Below are 17,593 nucleotides of genomic sequence, written 5' to 3' on the forward strand. Positions count from 1 at the left end.
CATATAATGTATTATTTGTTTTAGAGGTACAGGTCTGTGATTCAACGGTCTTACACAATTCACAGCACTCACCATAGTCCATACCCTTCACAATGTCTATCACCCAGCCACACCATCCCTCCCTCCCCCCACCACTCCAGCAACCCTCAGTTTGTTTCCTGAGATTAAGAATTCCTCATATCATATGAGATCATATGATACATGTCTTTCTCTGATTGACTTACTCGCTTAGCATAGTACCCTCTAGTTCCATCCATGTCGTGGCAAATGACAAGATTTTGGTTTTTTTGATGGCTGCATAATATTCCATTGTGTGTGTTTGTGTGTGTATATATATATACACACATACACCACATCTTCTTTATCCATTCATCTGCTGATGGACATCTTGGCTCGAATTTCCATAGTTTGGCTATTGTGGACATTGCTGCTATAAACATTGGGGTGCATGTACCCCTTCGGATCACTACATTTATTCTTATTCTTTTTGTATAGCTCATCTGTGAAAGAGAATTTCAATGCTAAATTCTTTAGTGCATAAAAATTAATTTTCTAATAGTTTCATTATGGATTGTAATTTGATCATTTTGCCCCATTTAATGCCTCTTGCCCAGAAATTTTGCCTGATGCTAATATTTGTAAGTCATGCTTTTTTTCTATTTGTATTTTCCTGGTGTATTTATCACTTTCTTTTTATTTTACTGCATTAAGTACTTCTCTTATAAACAGTATTTGGTTTATCTGTCTTTATATTCTTTGCCCTTAATACCTTAATAGTTATATTTTTTGATAACTACATACTTAATTTCACTTACATTACTTTATTTATACTTTTATTTGGGCATTTTCATATTATTTTTTTCCCATCCACCCCTTAAATTTTGCCATTCTCAAATGTCCTTTATTTAAACATTTTTTAATAGAGTAATTTGGAAGTTATACATTCTGTTTTCATTTTAGTATACTATCCTCTAAGATAAATAAGCCAGATGAATAAATAAATGAACCTATATTTCTCTACTAACATTAAAAATAAAACAGGGGTACCTAGCTGGCTCATTTAGTAGAGCGTGTTACTCTTGATCTCGGGGTTATGAGTTCGAGCCCCATGTTGCATGTAAAGATTACTTAAAAATAAAGTCTTTAAAAAATAAATAAATGAATGAAACAGAATGTGTTGACTTACCTCTTGTAAGATGAGAGATTCAATATTATTTTCTCTTTATTTAAACCCCTCCCTCTAGCCTTTCCTGGCTATTATTTTTATTTCAATAATATTTTGGGGGTTTTTTTTAGTAATATATGCAGACATCTGTATTATGTTTACAACTGATGTCAGCAACAACTATAAAATACTTTTGAAAAATTCCATGTCTTACCTATCTTTGAGTTCTTTGTTTTATTTGGCTAGCTGAAGTACTTCAGGAAGGATAAGTTAGTAACCTTCCTCTACCACCACCAGTGACTTTTTACCTATCTTCCAAATTTTAATTTTATTGACACATACTCTTGGAAACCTTTCATTGGTCAGCTTGACCATTCCAGCCCCGGTGCCACTGTTGTACTATTTACAAATGCAGGCATTTTCTTACAGCATGAGTGTTTATAACTGCAGAGGGATATATTTTGATCTTTTAATTGGAGAATATGGTTTGTTCTTTGTAGGCTTTTTGTTAAAACTAAATCTCAATTAGACACTAGTACCATAAGTAGGAATTTAAAAAACCCACTTATTTTCATAGCTGTTTTGAGCAGTGTTGTACTGTTTTGATCACAGCCGTGGGAAAAAAGGAAGGTGATAACAATATGTCAGAAGTTTTATGCTGGTATTGAAAGGAAAAGAAAGGACATTATTTTTGATAGATATAATGAAAATATTCAGTAATAATTAGATTTTATAACTAAACCCTTATCTTAGTCTGTTTGGGCTGCTACAACAAAATACCATAGATGGGTACCTTATAAACAACAGAAATTTATTTCTTACAGTTCTGGAGGCTGGAAGTCTGTGATCAAGGTGCCATCACAGTTGGATGAGGGCCCTCTTCTGGGTCACAGACTTCTCATTGTATTCCTCACGTGGTGGAAGGGGGCAAGGGATCTCTTTGGGGCCCCTTTTAGAAGGGCATTAATCTTATTCATGAAGGCTCTGCACTCGTGACCTAATCCTCTCCCAAAGGTCCCACCTCCTAATACCATCACACTGGGAATTAAGATTTCAACATATGAATTTTGGGGGGACACAAACATTTCAACCATAGTCACGTTTATTGACTAAATCATACACGTACACCTTATTTTCTAAAATTCTTGTAGGAGGAAAAACTTTCTTTTCGATAGCCTAAAATTCTCTGACCATAATCAAAGAAGTTGTTTTAATGCAACTTGTGATGATGCAAGATTTCTTTGGAATTTTATTATTTTGTGTTATTATTTATTTATGTATTTCTTTTCCCCATTTTCTGAAATTCCTTCAAGGTAGAGACTACATTCTAATCATTTTTTCATCACTAGCTTCTGGCACATTGTCTGGAACATACCAAGAATTTAAGATGTGTTAACTGAAAGGCCATAAATCAATGAGGGGACTTCCATCTTCTGTTATAGCCCATACTGATCACTCTGGCTTATTATCTTGTTCCATTTATTTGACCTTTACTCATTTATTCAGGGTAGAGTGGTCCCATTTTATGGAAGGCATGTGATCTGGAGGAGACATAATTCAAACCTTAAATAATTCAAGACTAGTTTTCCAAAAGTATTGAATGCAAAATGTGTGTTGAGGGAGCAGGGTAGGTGGGGACAGTGGTGATTAGATGCATGCTCTTAAGTTAATCCACAGTCATTGTAGCATATTTTTGCTTTGATGTTACTTTTTTTCTCTATTATATTTGCAGCGTACAGTCACTTAAATTAATAGCACCAACTGCATGTTATGGCAGTTGTTTGGCTTCCTTAGTTGCATTTTTTAGCACATGTAAATTCCATTCCAAACTTATTATCTTTCAGGAATTTTTTTTAGCACCAACACTACCACTCTAAAAATGTTTTGGTAAAGTAGTTTTAAGATAGTTAAAAATATATTAAAATTTAACAACAGTAATGTTAAAGCAATAGGTTAAGACTAAATAAAATGAATGCATTTTATAAACATGGTACAAATAAAGTATGGTGGGTATTTTTATTTACCAGTTAAAGTGGCAGTAATTTAAACACAGCTTATATTTGCTCTTCCCACAGTTTTGAAATTGCTGACAGAATGTTTATGGAGGAAGGAATCATTATCTTAAATTTTGCCTCTATTATATCTTTATACTGCAATGTAAATGCATAAAATGCAATCACATATCAATAAAAATTATATGGATATACTATTTCCTCAACTAAGCTGCAAACTTCTTGGGGGAACAGACTGTTACAATTATTTTGTGATACCTTAGATTGATACCTAGAGGCTATTCGTTTAGTCAGTGATTTCTTATGGAATATTGCTGTTAGAGCAATAGTAATTAACAAATATTATCTTCTGAAATTACAGTCTTTGCTATAAGGTAAATATAAATTCATGATATCTATACTTGGATTGATCAAAAATCCCTACCCTGTTCTGTCTGAGACAAAATTCGCTGTTAACTGGAAACATATTTTGGAACTGGATCTTAAACAGAAACCTTTTATTGATACTGTTATGTACAGGTGCATTCTACTAAGAGGTGTAGCACCAGTAAATGGGCAAGGAAATTTTGAATTACAATTAGAAGAATCACTGAAATATAGAGGGAATAATAGACCTTGGAGATGGAGAAACAAAGCCTATTAATGGGAAAGTTTATTATAGCCAGTATTAGAAAACATATATGGTTTTAAAACAATCAGCAACCTCAGAATGTGTGAACCACTATATGGCAATATGACCATCTTTGGGATTCCTATTGAATTTCTGAATACATATCAATAAGAAGAGAAAAAGATTCCTCCATAAATAACAATGTCCTGTTGAATACAGCTCAGAAAGTCAGGTTCAACTGAAGCAGTTTATAGCAAAGCATCATTGGAGAAACGCAGACATTATGAAATACCAGAAAGATACCAGGATACTCAAAGCTGTTGCAAAGATAACCAAGGATTCTACTTAGGTTCAACCAGACATTTAGACTTATGTGACCTACTCAGGTCACATAAGCCAAACTAAGCATTAGATTCACTTAGAAGGATATTGGAAACACAGAAACACAGCAGCATGCCAGCAGAGCATTCTTTTTTCCCTGGAGTCCTCACAGCATCCCAAGTGCTATTTTTTGACCTCTATCTCCACATAACAGCTTGGGTACAAGGAGGCGAGATCCACATAGGTAGAAAGAAGCAGGGGTTGCCTAGGTTTAGAATCCATGCTGCCCAAGAGCTGGTATCTTTTGAAACAGTTTAACAAGTGTAGTTTCCAGGGTCTCTGTAATGGAAATGCCTAGTTATAAGATTCCACAGTCAGAAAAGCCCAAAACTGTGGCCTTCCATCAGATATATAGTCCATCCAGATGTGGTATATAAATTAAGATTCTTTTTTTTTTTGGCTCGGTACAGTATACTTTATTGATGGTACATGACAAGGTAGGGCTCCCCAAGCCCCTCCCCTTCTTCAGGGGGTCTGGGATGGAAACGGTGGAGGTCGGGAGATTCTCAGTGTTTTGGGGGATAAGTTGGGGCAGGGACTTCCCAGCAACTGAGGGCCTTTCTCTTCCTCTTGCTCTCGCTGGGACTGGTGGTCCAGGGGGCTCTTAGTCCTTGGAGGCCATGTGGACCATAAGGTCCCCCACCCGGTTGCTATAGCCAAATTCATTGTCATACCAGGAAATGAGCTTGACAAAGTGGTCATTGAGAGCAATGCCAGCCCCGGCATCGAAGGTGGAGGAGTGGGTGTCACTGTTAAAGTCGCAGGAGACAACCTGGTCCTCAGTGTACCCCAGGATCCCTTGAGGGGGCCCTCTGATGCCTGCTTCACCACCTTCTTGATGTCATCGTATTTGGCAGCTTTCTCCAGGCGGCAGGTCAGATCCACGATGGACATGTTGGGGGTGGGGACACGGAAGGCCATGCCAGTGAGCTTCCCGTTCAGCTCAGGGATGACCTTGCCCACAGCCTTGGCAGCACCAGTGGAAGCAGGGATGATGTTCTGGGTAGCCCCTCGGCCGTCGTGCCACAGCTTCCCAGAGGGGCCATCCACGGTCTTCTGGGTGGCAGTGATGGCATGGACGGTGGTCATGAGTCCCTCCACGATGCTGAAGTTGTCATGGATGACCTTGACCAGAGGAGCCAAGCAGTTGGTGCAGGAGGCATTGCTGACAATCTTGAGAGAGTTGTCATACTTCTCATGGTTCACACCCATCACGAACATGGGGGCATCGGCAGAAGGAGCAGAGATGATGACCCTCTTGGCCCCACCCTTCAAGTGAGCCCCAGCCTTCTCCATGGTGGTGAAGACCCCAGTGGACTCCACAACATACTCAGCACCAGCATCACCCCATTTGATGTTGGCGGGATCTCGCTCCTGGAAGATGGAGATGGACTTTCCATTGATGACAAGCTTCCCATTCTCAGCCTTGACTGTGCCGTGGAATTTGCCATGGGTGGAATCATACTGGAACATGTAGACCATGTAGTTGAGGTCATTGAAGGGATCATTGATGGCGACAATATCCACTTTGCCAGAGTTAAAAGCAGCTCTGGTGACCAGGGCGCCCAATACGGCCAAATCCGTTCACTCCGACCTTCACCATCGGGTCTCGGGGACGCAACTGGTACTGCACCAGAAGATGCGGCTGTCTGTCGGTCGAACAGGGAGGAGCAGAGAGCCAAGATTCATTTTTACCATAAGCACTGTTGTCTGGTGTTTATTAATCCCTTTCCTATAGTTTATAAAGTGAATTTGGGAGGAGGAAGAGTGACATATTGGCTAACTTCAGAGAATATAATTGTAAGCATAGATAGTAGTAGAGGAGATAACAGTTCATATTTGAAGAGCTAAAGTTGAGTATGGGATGCCTTAGCCCTCTGACATTACATGTCCTGCTCACTAGGATGATGAATGGGGAAAAATAGGTCTTCTCTCAGAATGAACTTGGGACTCTGGTCAGAGAATAATACATCCATTAATTTGCTTCTGGTTTTTACCTGGCCATTTACTCTCCAGTACCTAGGATACTAATGAACAAAATCATAGGTTTGCTGTGGGCTATGTAACATAATAGAATAAAAATGGCCACCTATTTTGGGAATTCTTTGCAAAGGATAAGAATTTCTGGAATAGGGGCGCCTGGGTGGCTCAGTCGTTAAGCGTCTGCCTTCGGCTCAGGTCATGATCTCAGGGTCCTGGGATTGAGCCCCGTATCGGGCTCCCTGCTCCGCGGGAAGCCTGCTTCTCCCTCTCCCACTCCCCCTGCTTGTGTTCTCTCTCTCACTGCCTCTCTCTGTCAAATAAATAAATAAAATCTTAAAAAAAAAATTTCTGGAATACTGCATCTATTACTTAGTTATTAAGGTTGGAAAACAGGGTAAAATCAGAGAGCTGGGGACATTTATGATCCCTTGACCTAAAAAGTTGGTAAGGTTTCACAACTATCTCCTCTTTAAAGGAATCTGAGACCCTAGAAAGAGAGACCGAAGACAGTAAGAATATCTCCTCCTAGTGTTTAGAATTCAAATATGTAAACTCAGAGATCAGAAGTGGCAGAAGATACAGATTACAAATTCATCCTCCTTTTTGTGTCACTCTTAAACCTTAATTAACGTTGCTTTGTTTGTACTAATGACAACTGAACATTCTTTAGGCCTCCCTGCCTCCCTAGGAAACTCCAGGAGAATTCTGGTGATACTGAGAGCCCATCTGACAGGGCCAGAATGGGAGTAAGAGCTCTGAAGAAAAAGTTAGAAGCTCTCCAGTATTTAGGGGAGGAGCCAGAAAACATGAATATTCTAAGTACTGATATGCATTCTCTGAGGATTTGTCCTAGGAATGCGAGGTTGGTTTAACCATAGTAACAGAATAAAGGAGAAAAACCATATAATTATCTCAATAGATATATAAAGGAGTGTTTGACAAAATTCAGTACCAAGTTTCTCAGCAAGATTTCAATGTAAGGGAATTTCTTCATTTTGATAAAGAACATCTATGAAAAGCTACAGCTAATATCATATGTAATGGTAAAATACTGATTACTTTCCTCCTAAGACTGGGAATGAGGCAAAGATGTTTGCTTTCACCACTTGTGTTTAACATGATACTGGAGATCCTAGCAAGATCACAGGATACAAGATTAATATAGAAAAATCTGTATTTTTATATATGAACAACAAACATTTGGGAAATGAAATTAACCAAATAATTCCATTCACAGTTGAGGCTAAAAATTATATAGATATTTAGAAATAAATTTAACAAAAGATGTAGAAAAACCTCTACATTGAAAGCTGTAATACAATATTGAAGGTAATTACAGAAACCCTTAATAAATGGAGAAATGATCTACGTTCATAGATGAGAAGACTCAATATTGTTAAGATTTCAGTCCTCCCCAAGTCAATCTATAGATTCAACTTAGTGCCAATCATAATCCTAGCGGGCTTTTAAAAAAGAAAAAAGAAATTGAAAAGCTGTCTCTAAAATATATTTGGAAATGCAAAGGACCTGAATAACGATATAATTTTGAAAAAGAACAGCATCATAATATTAATACTACTTGATGGCAAGATTTACTATGAAGATAATAATCGGTATAGTGTGGTATTAGCATAGGACAGTAGAACAAGAGAGAAAGTTCTGAAATAGACCCAAACTTACTTGGTCAATTAATTTTCAACAAAGGTGCAGCATAATTCAGTGAGGAAAGGGAAGTCTTTTCAACAGATTATTTTGACATACCCAGATGTCTGTGTGGAAAAAAGGAGCTTCAATTCCTACCTTTCAGGATATACAAACATTAATTCAAGGTTGATCATAGACCTAAATGTAAAAGCTAAAACAATAAGGCTTCTGGGGAGAAAAAAGAAAAAAAAGAACAATGTATTTGTGACCTGAGGGCAGGCAGAGGGTTCATACATAAGACATAGGTGAGTAAACATGAAAGAAAATTTTGATAAATTAAACTTTGTCAAAATTAAAAACTTATGCTCATCAAAATAGATAATTGAGGAAATATAGGGTATGTTATAGGCTAGAAGAAAATATTCACCAAGTAGATATCTGACACGTCTTTCATTCAGAATAGATTTTTTTAAATGTCTGACATCTCAGTGAAAACACAACCCTATTTAAAAAAAATTTTTTTTAAGATTTTATTTTAAGTAATCTCTACACCCAACATGGGGCTCAAATTTGCATGCTCTACTGACGGAGCCAGGCAGGCGCTCCAACCCTATTTTTTAAGAAAATGGACAAGAAATTGAGTATGTGGTCCCCAAAGAAAGCTATATCACTGGCCAATAATCACATGAAAATGTTCTCAGCATCACTTGTGATTAGGGAAAAGCAGATTAAAATCACAATGAGATTATAATTCCACATCCATTAGAATGGTTATAATTTAAGACTGGCAATACTAAATATTGGCAAGTGCACTAACTGGAACTCTCGTCCATTATTGGTAGAGTGTAAATGAATGGTACGATCACTTGGGGAATTTCTTATAACACTAAACATATACTACCTCTGACCCAGCAATACCACTCCTTAATATTTATCCAAAAGAAATGAAAACACATGTCCACAAAAAGATTTGTACAAAAATACTTACAGCATTTTTCTTCATAATAGCCCTAAACTGGAAACAGCTTCAGTGTACATCAATAGGGCAGTGGCAAAATAAACTGTAGTACAGTTGACCCTTGAACAACATGGGGGTGAGGGGTGTCAACTCCTGGGATAGTCGAAAATCCATTTGTAACTTTTGACTCCCCATAAACTTAACTACTAATAGCCTACTGTTAACCAAAGGCCTTACTGATAACAAACAGTTGATTAACACTTGTTTTATGTGTATTATATACTGTATTCTTACAATAAAGTAAGCTAGAAAAAAGAAAATACTAGGAAAGTCATAAGGAAAATACATTTATTTATAGGACTGTACTGTATGTATCGAAAAAAATCTAGTGTAAGTGGACCTGCACAGTTCAAACTCATGTTGCTCAAGGGTCACCTGTATATTCATGAATGGAATGCCCTTCAATAAAAATGAACAGTTGTTATGTTCAACATCATGGATGTATTTCAAAAAAGAGAGAATGAGAGAGAGAGCACATGAGAGGGGGTAGGGTCAGAGGGAGAAGCAGACCCCCTGCTGAGCAAGGAGCCCGATATGGGACTCGACCCCAGGACTCCAGGATCATGACCTGAGCCGAAGGCAGTCGCTTAACCAACTGAGCCACCCAGGCGCCCCTCAAGTGAATAAATAAAATCTTAAAAAAAAAATGCCCATTGTACCTAAAATTCCATGGAAAAATATTAATGTTTTGAAGGTAAGGACCAAGTCTAATATTTCTTCAATATTCCCTATGCTACTCATTATAGAAGATATTTTTAAAAATGATTGATTTCTACCTTCATTGAATATAAAATAATTAAAATGTGTTAGCTATATAAAGAAAACAGACCTTTGAGCATTATTTTCGAGTTTTTAACCTAGGGGCACGTAGGTGGCTCAGTTGGTTGAGTGGCGACTCTTGGTTTTGGCTGGGGTGGTGATCTCAGGGTTATAAGATCAAGCCCCAGGTAGGCCTCCATGCTCAGTGGGGAGTCTGCTTCAGATTCTCTCTCTGTCCCTTTGCTGCCCCCCAACTTACACGCATACACTCTCTAAAATAAGTAAATAAATCTTTTTAAAAAATAAAGTTTTTTAACCTAGTAATTGCACATCTGGAAAATACAGTGCAAATAAATGATACTAATATACATAATAAAATGTGGATATTAGTACTAATACCTCAAGATATTTATGGGAATTAATACTGGTATGTGAAGTCCTTCCCACTGCTTAATAAATGTTAGCTGCTGTTGTTAATATTTCTTTTTTCATGCTTTCAAAGTTAAAAATCATTTGCAGATTTTTAATAATACGTAACTAGTAATAAATGAAAAAAAGTCAGTCATGCACTGGTAATCACTTTACACTGATCCTCTACTCCATTGTATTTCCTTAAAAATTACAAAGTTATAACTAGTGAGAGTAAAGGATCTAGCTTATGGATGAGCTCTATCTTAATGAGGAGTTTACTAGGTTGAGTGAGAGTGGGGTTTAAAACTGTTGGCAGAATAAAATGAAAGAAGACATTTTATAAAGTCTGACTATTCAGCTCTTACTATTCAAAATCACACGAAGAGTTCAGTTGGTATTGTGTTTACTCCTTATGCTCCATGGTTTACTTGACTATCTCAAGCAATTTTATTCATGCAAAATGTATTTCTCATCAAGACAAAAGAACTGAATAAGTTTATCAAATTTGTATATATATTTAGCTCAAAGATCTGTAAAGTAACACTAGTATTTCTGACCACCTAATATTCTAGTAGTCATTTATTTAGTCTGTTTCAATATTAATTTGTATTTTTATAGAATGTAAATTCCAGGAGGACAGTACCACATATGTTTTTTTCATCTTTGTGTCCCAAGGATAAGACTTGGCACAGAGTGATAAATATTTATTCAACAACAAATGAATGGATGAAGGCAACCTTATTACAACTGTGTATTCTGTGATTTAGTTCAAATAAAATTTAGAATATGTACTTAGAATCACAGTGTTAAAGAACACCATTTTTAAAGCTGAATTTACAACTCTTTTCTATTTTTAACCATTTTTTTTTTCTTTCCCACTGAATAATCTGGATCTGTCCTAATACCTAAACTATTCCCAGGTTGTAACTTTGGAAACAGCAGGGATTAACTAGAATACCCTAGTAGGCTTTTATTATTTTTTTTCAAGCTAATTTTCACTTAGTGAATGATAATTGCACATATTCAGAGTTGTCCAAAATATATATAACCCATGTTAAAAAATTCTATTTATGCACAAAATGAATTCTGTCTCATTTTAATATTTTCTATCTAACCTTGTCTTTTGTTTTGTTTCTTATTGGCTAAATTGTAAGATTTCCTAAAGCCAATACTCAAGAATTCCCTTAAAAGGACAATTGCCTTAGAAAACAGGAGTAGAAAATAGTAGCTATTGCCTGCTTTTCTTATTTTGTGCTGATTTTTAAAATTCTAGAACATGAACAATTGCTTTTTCCGTTCATGATTCATGTAGATAAACTCTTAAAACCTTTAGCTTACATTTATAATATGAAACAAATAGTACATCTTTTCTATAGTATCAGGGAACATTTTTTAATGTTCTAACATGTATTTAAAACACTGTTTTATAAATAGAAAATGTGGTTGCTAAAAGCCAACGTCAACCTCTTGGGTTATTATCTTTGTTTTGTGTTTATTAACATAGTTATTATATTAATAATATAAATTTAACAAAATGTTTTCTATTTTGAAATATGAGGACAACGTAACTTTCAGTTAAATACATCTGCTATAGTCCATCAAAATAACATCCTCTGAATGTATTCTTGTGATTAACCAAACATCCCCTCTCTTTGTCTTTTTGAGTAACAGCATGCTTCTATGGCTCTTTAATTAAATGACCTTACCTTACATTTGTCTCGACTGGCTTCTGTTTACAGAAATTGTAAACCAATTGAATGCTCTGAGCAGCTTAGATGAAGATCAAGATGACTGCATAAAGCAAGCAAATATGCCTTCAGCTAAATCAGCCAGTTCCTCTGAAGGTCTAAGAGCTTTCTTCCTTTCTTTCTGCTTCTGATTGCCTGTATTTACTGTGACCTGCTACCTCTTGACTTCTGTCTGTACTTATTAGCTGTCAGTTTTGTCTTTGTGCTTTTCCTTGAATGTTTTCTTTGGTAATTTGTAGCGTACCAACAGGCAACAACATAATTTACCATCTTTAGCCAAGCCTTATGACAGTATCCTTCCTTGATAGGCAGTGATTTAAAAACATCTTATAAGATAATAATTGATTATATAACATGACCATATTTCTTCAGTTAGCTTATATATTATAACTATACTGTTTTTGAAATATTTGCTTATATTAAACCCATTTGGATTATTCATATTTAGAAGTGAAGGGTATTTTTCTAAAAATCTGTGTCAGCACTTTTTTATTAGATTAAATTAGATGATGGAAGTTTCTCTAGTTCTTTATCTGATATAATTTTCAAAATAATATGCATATATTTGTTTTGTTTTATTTGAAAATGTTGGTATGCTACAAAATACATGAATGGCATTCTGCCATAGGTAAAATGCTTCATCTTATTATTTGCAGGTATTAGTGTGAATTTTTACAATTTGAAATATTTTTTGAATGATGAAGAATTATACTTAATTACAGTCATGGTGAAGTAACACATATGTTTATTTTCAGAGCTTATCAACAAACTGAACTTTTTGGATGAAGCAGAAAAGGAATTGGCCACTGTGACTTTAAATCCATTTGGTGATCCTGATGTAGCAGAATTAAACCCATTTGGAGATCCTGACTCAGAAGGTACTGAGTTTTTTTCTGTACTTCTAAAAGCCTTTAGAAAGTCAAGTTATCTTGAATTGTAATGTAGGAAGAGATTTTTTTTTAAAAGACTCAAAATAATTTTTGTTTATGATGATATTGTGTTCAGTGCAGTTGATTAGCAAATCTGGGTAGCTTCCATTGAATTGTTTTTAAAGAAAAAATAAACCTTTACATAAACATTTACATGGAGCTTATTTTTTTTTTTTAATTCCAGTAGAATTAACATGCAGTGTTATATTGGTTTCAGGTGTACCAAACAGTGATTCAACAATTCTATATATTACTCAGTGCTCATCACGATAAGTGTAATTTGAGTCCTTTTCACCTATTTCACCCTTCCTCTCCACCCACCTTCTACATGGGGGTTATTTTTAAATTCTCTATTAGTTTGGTCAAGTTAGATGGTAAAGCTCTAATGTTAAAGATAACAGTATTTCACCTAGCTGGCATATAGTAAAGTCTCATTAGATTAGCCTACCAGGTAAGGTCAAGTTATGAGACATGCTGATATTGGGATTGTGGGATGGCTTCTCCCTCTGTCAGCTCCTCTGCCCTCACTCTCAGAGAGTCCAATGAACTCCCCCCACCCACCACTCCATGTCTTTGGCTGAGAATTATAGTCAGTAGTGAGAGTAAGTTGTGCATGTAAATAGCATGGAGCAAAAAGAAGATTGAAAACCCTGCTATCATATATACAACATACTTGTAAGGAATACATCCACGGAAGTTTTTTCCTGAGTCATTTTTCTTATCAAGTAGTTTTGAACTCTTAAAGCCTAGATAAGAGCTGTTGAAGAAGTGAGGCCAATTAAACTGTTTTTTCAAAGTAAGTGCAAGAATGATCAACCAGTGTATACATCTTTTAGACTGCTCTTATGAAATCCTCAAGAACTTTGAAGAATTTTGTTACTACCTCTCATGGTGAAAATGAGGTTTTAACTTCAGGATTTACTCTTATTGGAGCAATATCATTTTGTAATCCATTTCTCCTTCTCTTCCTTTATTTTCTCCCTTCTTACCAGATTCTAAATTTGTAAATTTAATTTAATGAGATTTTATGTTGTTTGTGACCTATATATATTAAGAATGTATTTTAAATGTCAATAATTATAATAAATCTTAGAAGTAGTCTACTTCAGCTGCCTCTTTTCATAGATTAGGAAGCTGAGGCCAGGAGGAATTCACTGGTTGAACAAGAACTTTAGGTAAATGGAAGTGGAGTTGGAGCTGAGATTCCTAATAAGTGTCTTCTTTTGACCACATGGCTTCTCCTCAATTGTGTACTACATATATCTGAGTATTCTGAGTTTTAAAAATATTACCAAAATATTTTGAGACATCAGTATTTGAGTTTTCCATTTCAAAATCAAATAAAAATAGTTTTAAAAAATTGGGGCGCCTGGGTGGCTCAGTTGGTTAAGCGACTGCCTTCGGCTCAGGTCATGATCCTGGAGTCCCGGGATCGAGTCCCGCATCGGGCTCCCTGCTCGGCAGGGAGTCTGCTTCTCCCTCTGACTCTTAGGCTCTCTGTCTCTCATTCTCTCTCTCAAATAAATAAATAAAATCTTTAAAAAAAAAAAAAAAAAAAAAAAATATATATGTGGGTTGGGGCGCCTGGATGGCTCAGTCGTTAAGCGTCTGCCTTCAGCTCAGGTCATGATCCCAGGGTCCTGGGATCGAGCCCCACGTCGGGCTCCCTGCTCCGCGGGAAGCCTGCTTCTCCCTCTCCCACTCCCCCTGCTTGTGTTCCCTCTCTTGCTGTGTCTCTCTCTGTCAAATAAATAAAATCTTTAAAAAAATATATCTATATATGTGGGTCTGTTTTCTGAGGTAAAGAAAGCAGTAGGAGATAACACATAATACAGTATTTCTATTTAGGAGAGGTTAGTCAACCTGATTCAGAATCTTTAACCATGCCTATAGAGCTAAAAAAAAAAAAAAAAAATGTGACAACCAATATTTTCTTTAAATATACGTGTCTTAGAGTCTTTGGTTTAATTATTTTCTAATAGAAGAATACTTGTTTTTTAAGAAATAATTTTTAAACTTTTATTGATGAAAAATTTGCATCTTCAAGTAAGAAAAGCATGTGAGGAAAAAATAATGTGTTGAAGTTGTTTAGATGGTTCTTTTATTTGCTTTTACAGCTTCAATTCTCCTCTTAGATTCATGACATTCTGTGCATCAGTGACCCTCTTAGAAAGTATTAAATGTGTTTGTTAGCTTTTATATAAAATAATCTCATTTTAAACCCTCCTTTGTTGCCATTTCTGTCATCTTCAAACTGTGCTCTATAGTTTGAATGCTGTCTTGCTTTTGGTTTTGTAACTGATGAATTTGCTTAGATCAAGTTTTGCAATCCTCTTTCTGAAAGTAAAAATAAAAATCTTATTTCTGTTGACCAGTTTTGTTGTTTTCTCAAGCATTTGAGACTTGATATTTGTTAATAAAAATTGAATAGGCAAAAATTTTCCAGCCTCTTTTCCCCTATAGAGAAAAGAAAATGCCTCGTTTACATTGTTATAAAGATTCTAATGAAGTGTTAAGTTTGAATATTATCCTAGTGTTAAAACGTTACACGGTTACTGTTATCTCTTCTCTTGTGTAGTCTAGATTTAAATTTAAATTTAAAATTTAAGATTTATTTAAATTCATTTCCGTATTTATTAAGATTTTATGAATTCTCTTTTACATTTTATAATTGCTTCTCCATGGTGTATGGAATTTCAATTTAGAGGTTTTTCTCCAATATAAAGACAAAATAAGTTTTCTGGGCTAATGTCTGAAGTATAAGTAAAAGGAGCTTGACTTTAAAATATAAAAGTCATAAATATGTCAGTCATGAAATTTTTATAATAATTGGATTAAATTGTTTGAAGTGTCACTTATGAAATAGTTATTTTCTTGAGAATTTCAGTAACCAATTTTCTGCCTTCTACAGTATTTTGTCAGAATTGCATGGCGTAATTAAAATTAACTTTTAAACTACCCTCTGATTGTTGGCTTTCTGAAACTTTTCTTCAGTCTGGGAAAACATTTGTTTTTATCAGAATCCATGACCAAATGTTGGACAGTTTTGTTACAAGTTCTAGTTTTGTTTTAACATATTAAGACACATAAGAAGAAAAAGGCTGGTACTAAGCACTTCTTCGTAAGTGTCGTTGGAGGACATGATGCTATTGTAGTGCTTTTTGTGCTGGGAGTCAGAATTTTATTTTTAAGGGTACCTTGGTTTTCAAAATGAAATTTAAAATAATAAAATTTAGAAAAATTTGGTGTAACATGTCATCAGTTTATCAATATGATTTCAATGTAGTACTCTCTATCTGAGAATTCTTATGTTAGTCCTTTACCTTATTAAATAGAGTACTTATTGGATCAAAGTTATATTGAAAAAAATCAACAATCTCATTAAAAACTCTAGATTTTAAGATCTTGTAGCATACGGAAACCTCTTGGAAGGCTTTGTGAAACAAATTCAGTGATATGTGGATATATATCTGATATAGTCCAGAATGAATTTTCAGCTCCCTAAGTGGTCTCTGCTTGTGTAACTACCAAAGACAATTTCAAAATTTAATCCACTTTGTGTTCTTAAAAACAAATTTATTTTATATCAGTTTAGGATGGCAAGCTAGTATAGGCAAATGAAATAAACAATAAATAGAATATTGTACCTCTAAGAAGGTTAAAATTTCAAAAATTGGCATAACATAATGCTAATAATATTAGAGACCCCAAGGGCATTCCAAAAATGCCATTTTAGGGGCACCTGGGTGGCTCAGTTGGTTAAGCATCCTACTCTTGATTTTGGCTCAGGTCATGATCTCAGGGTCATGAGATCAAGCCCCACGTTGGGCTCCATGCTGGGTGCAGAGCCTGTTTAAGATTCTCTCCCTCCCTCTCTCTCTGTCTCTCCCCCTATAAATAAAATAAAATAAAAATAAAAATAAAAATAGCCTGTTCAGAGCTGCCATTTTGAGGAGCAGCATTCCTGGAGAAGTAGACAAAGATCTCAGGTAACGCATCTTCTGAACTTAGCCCCTCTAAAACATATTATTGTTTTGACTCTTTCAGCCCCATAGAGTATTAATTCAAGGTTATTTTTGTAAGCACTAAAAATATAAGAAAATATCAGATAATATTAATTTGATTTAATTCATTTTTTGCTATTGTTTTATAGAACCCATCACTGAAACAGCATCACCTAAAAAATCAGAGGAATCTTTTTATAATAGCTATAATCCCTTTAAAGAGATACAGACTCCACAGTATTTGAACCCATTTGATGAGCCAGAAACTTTTGTAACTATAAAGGATTCTCCTCCTCAGTCTACAAAAAGAAAAAATGTAAGACCTGTGGACATGAGCAAGTACCTCTATGCTGACAGTTCTAAAACAGAAGAAGAGTTGGATGAGTAAGTACATTTTATTTTGCTATCATTGTAAGTTAGTCTTTATGTTTAAAGAGATGCTTCTGTAATCTAGCTTTACATGGGTAAAAAGAGGTCTGCCCCAGTGTTAATATACAGTTTACAAGTTAGTATCTATCTCATGTCCATCTGAATTTTTATGATCTTGATGCTGATTCTTCCACGCTCTTCCATGTAGATGTATGTGCATCCTAAACTAACAATGGAGAGAAATATGTTATTGAAATCTCTAGTTAGAATTCCAATTGTGTATTCTCATAGGAACCATATTATAAATGGCACTTAGATGTTTTTTTTTTTTTTTTTTTTTTTTTATTTATTTATTTGAGAGAGAGAATGAGAGAGGGAGCACACGAGAGGGGGGAGGGTCAGAGGGAGAAGCAGACTCCCCGCCGAGCAGGGAGCCCGATGCGGGACTCGATCCCGGGACTCCAGGATCATGACCCGAGCCGAAGGCAGTCGCTTAACCAACTGAGCCACCCAGGCGCCCGGCACTTAGATGTTTTTAATCAATTACTGTAAGCATTACA

General features: G+C 35.6%; 1 protein-coding gene and 1 pseudogene across 5 annotated transcripts in view; one reads left to right on the plus strand and one right to left on the minus strand.

The window, feature by feature from the left end:
* The window catches only part of EHBP1 (EH domain binding protein 1), a 303,679-nt gene that overhangs the window by 120,261 nt on the left and 165,825 nt on the right, over window positions 1-17,593 (plus strand). The window contains exons 8-11 of one of the 5 annotated variants that reach the window (XM_081832045.1): window positions 5,802-5,852; window positions 11,717-11,827; window positions 12,487-12,609; window positions 16,814-17,048. In XM_081832045.1, coding sequence (XP_081688171.1) covers window positions 5,802-5,852; window positions 11,717-11,827; window positions 12,487-12,609; window positions 16,814-17,048 — 520 coding nt within the window. Of the gene's footprint in view, window positions 1-5,801; window positions 5,853-11,529; window positions 11,828-12,486; window positions 12,610-16,813; window positions 17,049-17,593 lie in introns of those variants that run through there. The other 4 variants (XM_081832042.1, XM_081832041.1, XM_081832043.1 and 1 more) reach the window with 4 other exon arrangements.
* Window positions 4,748-5,786, minus strand: LOC102743700 (glyceraldehyde-3-phosphate dehydrogenase pseudogene; annotated as a pseudogene).

This window comes from Leptonychotes weddellii, chromosome 10, assembly GCF_054177405.1.
Source record: "Leptonychotes weddellii isolate Sample4059 chromosome 10, ASM5417740v2, whole genome shotgun sequence".
Lineage (NCBI taxonomy): Eukaryota > Metazoa > Chordata > Mammalia > Carnivora > Phocidae > Leptonychotes > Leptonychotes weddellii.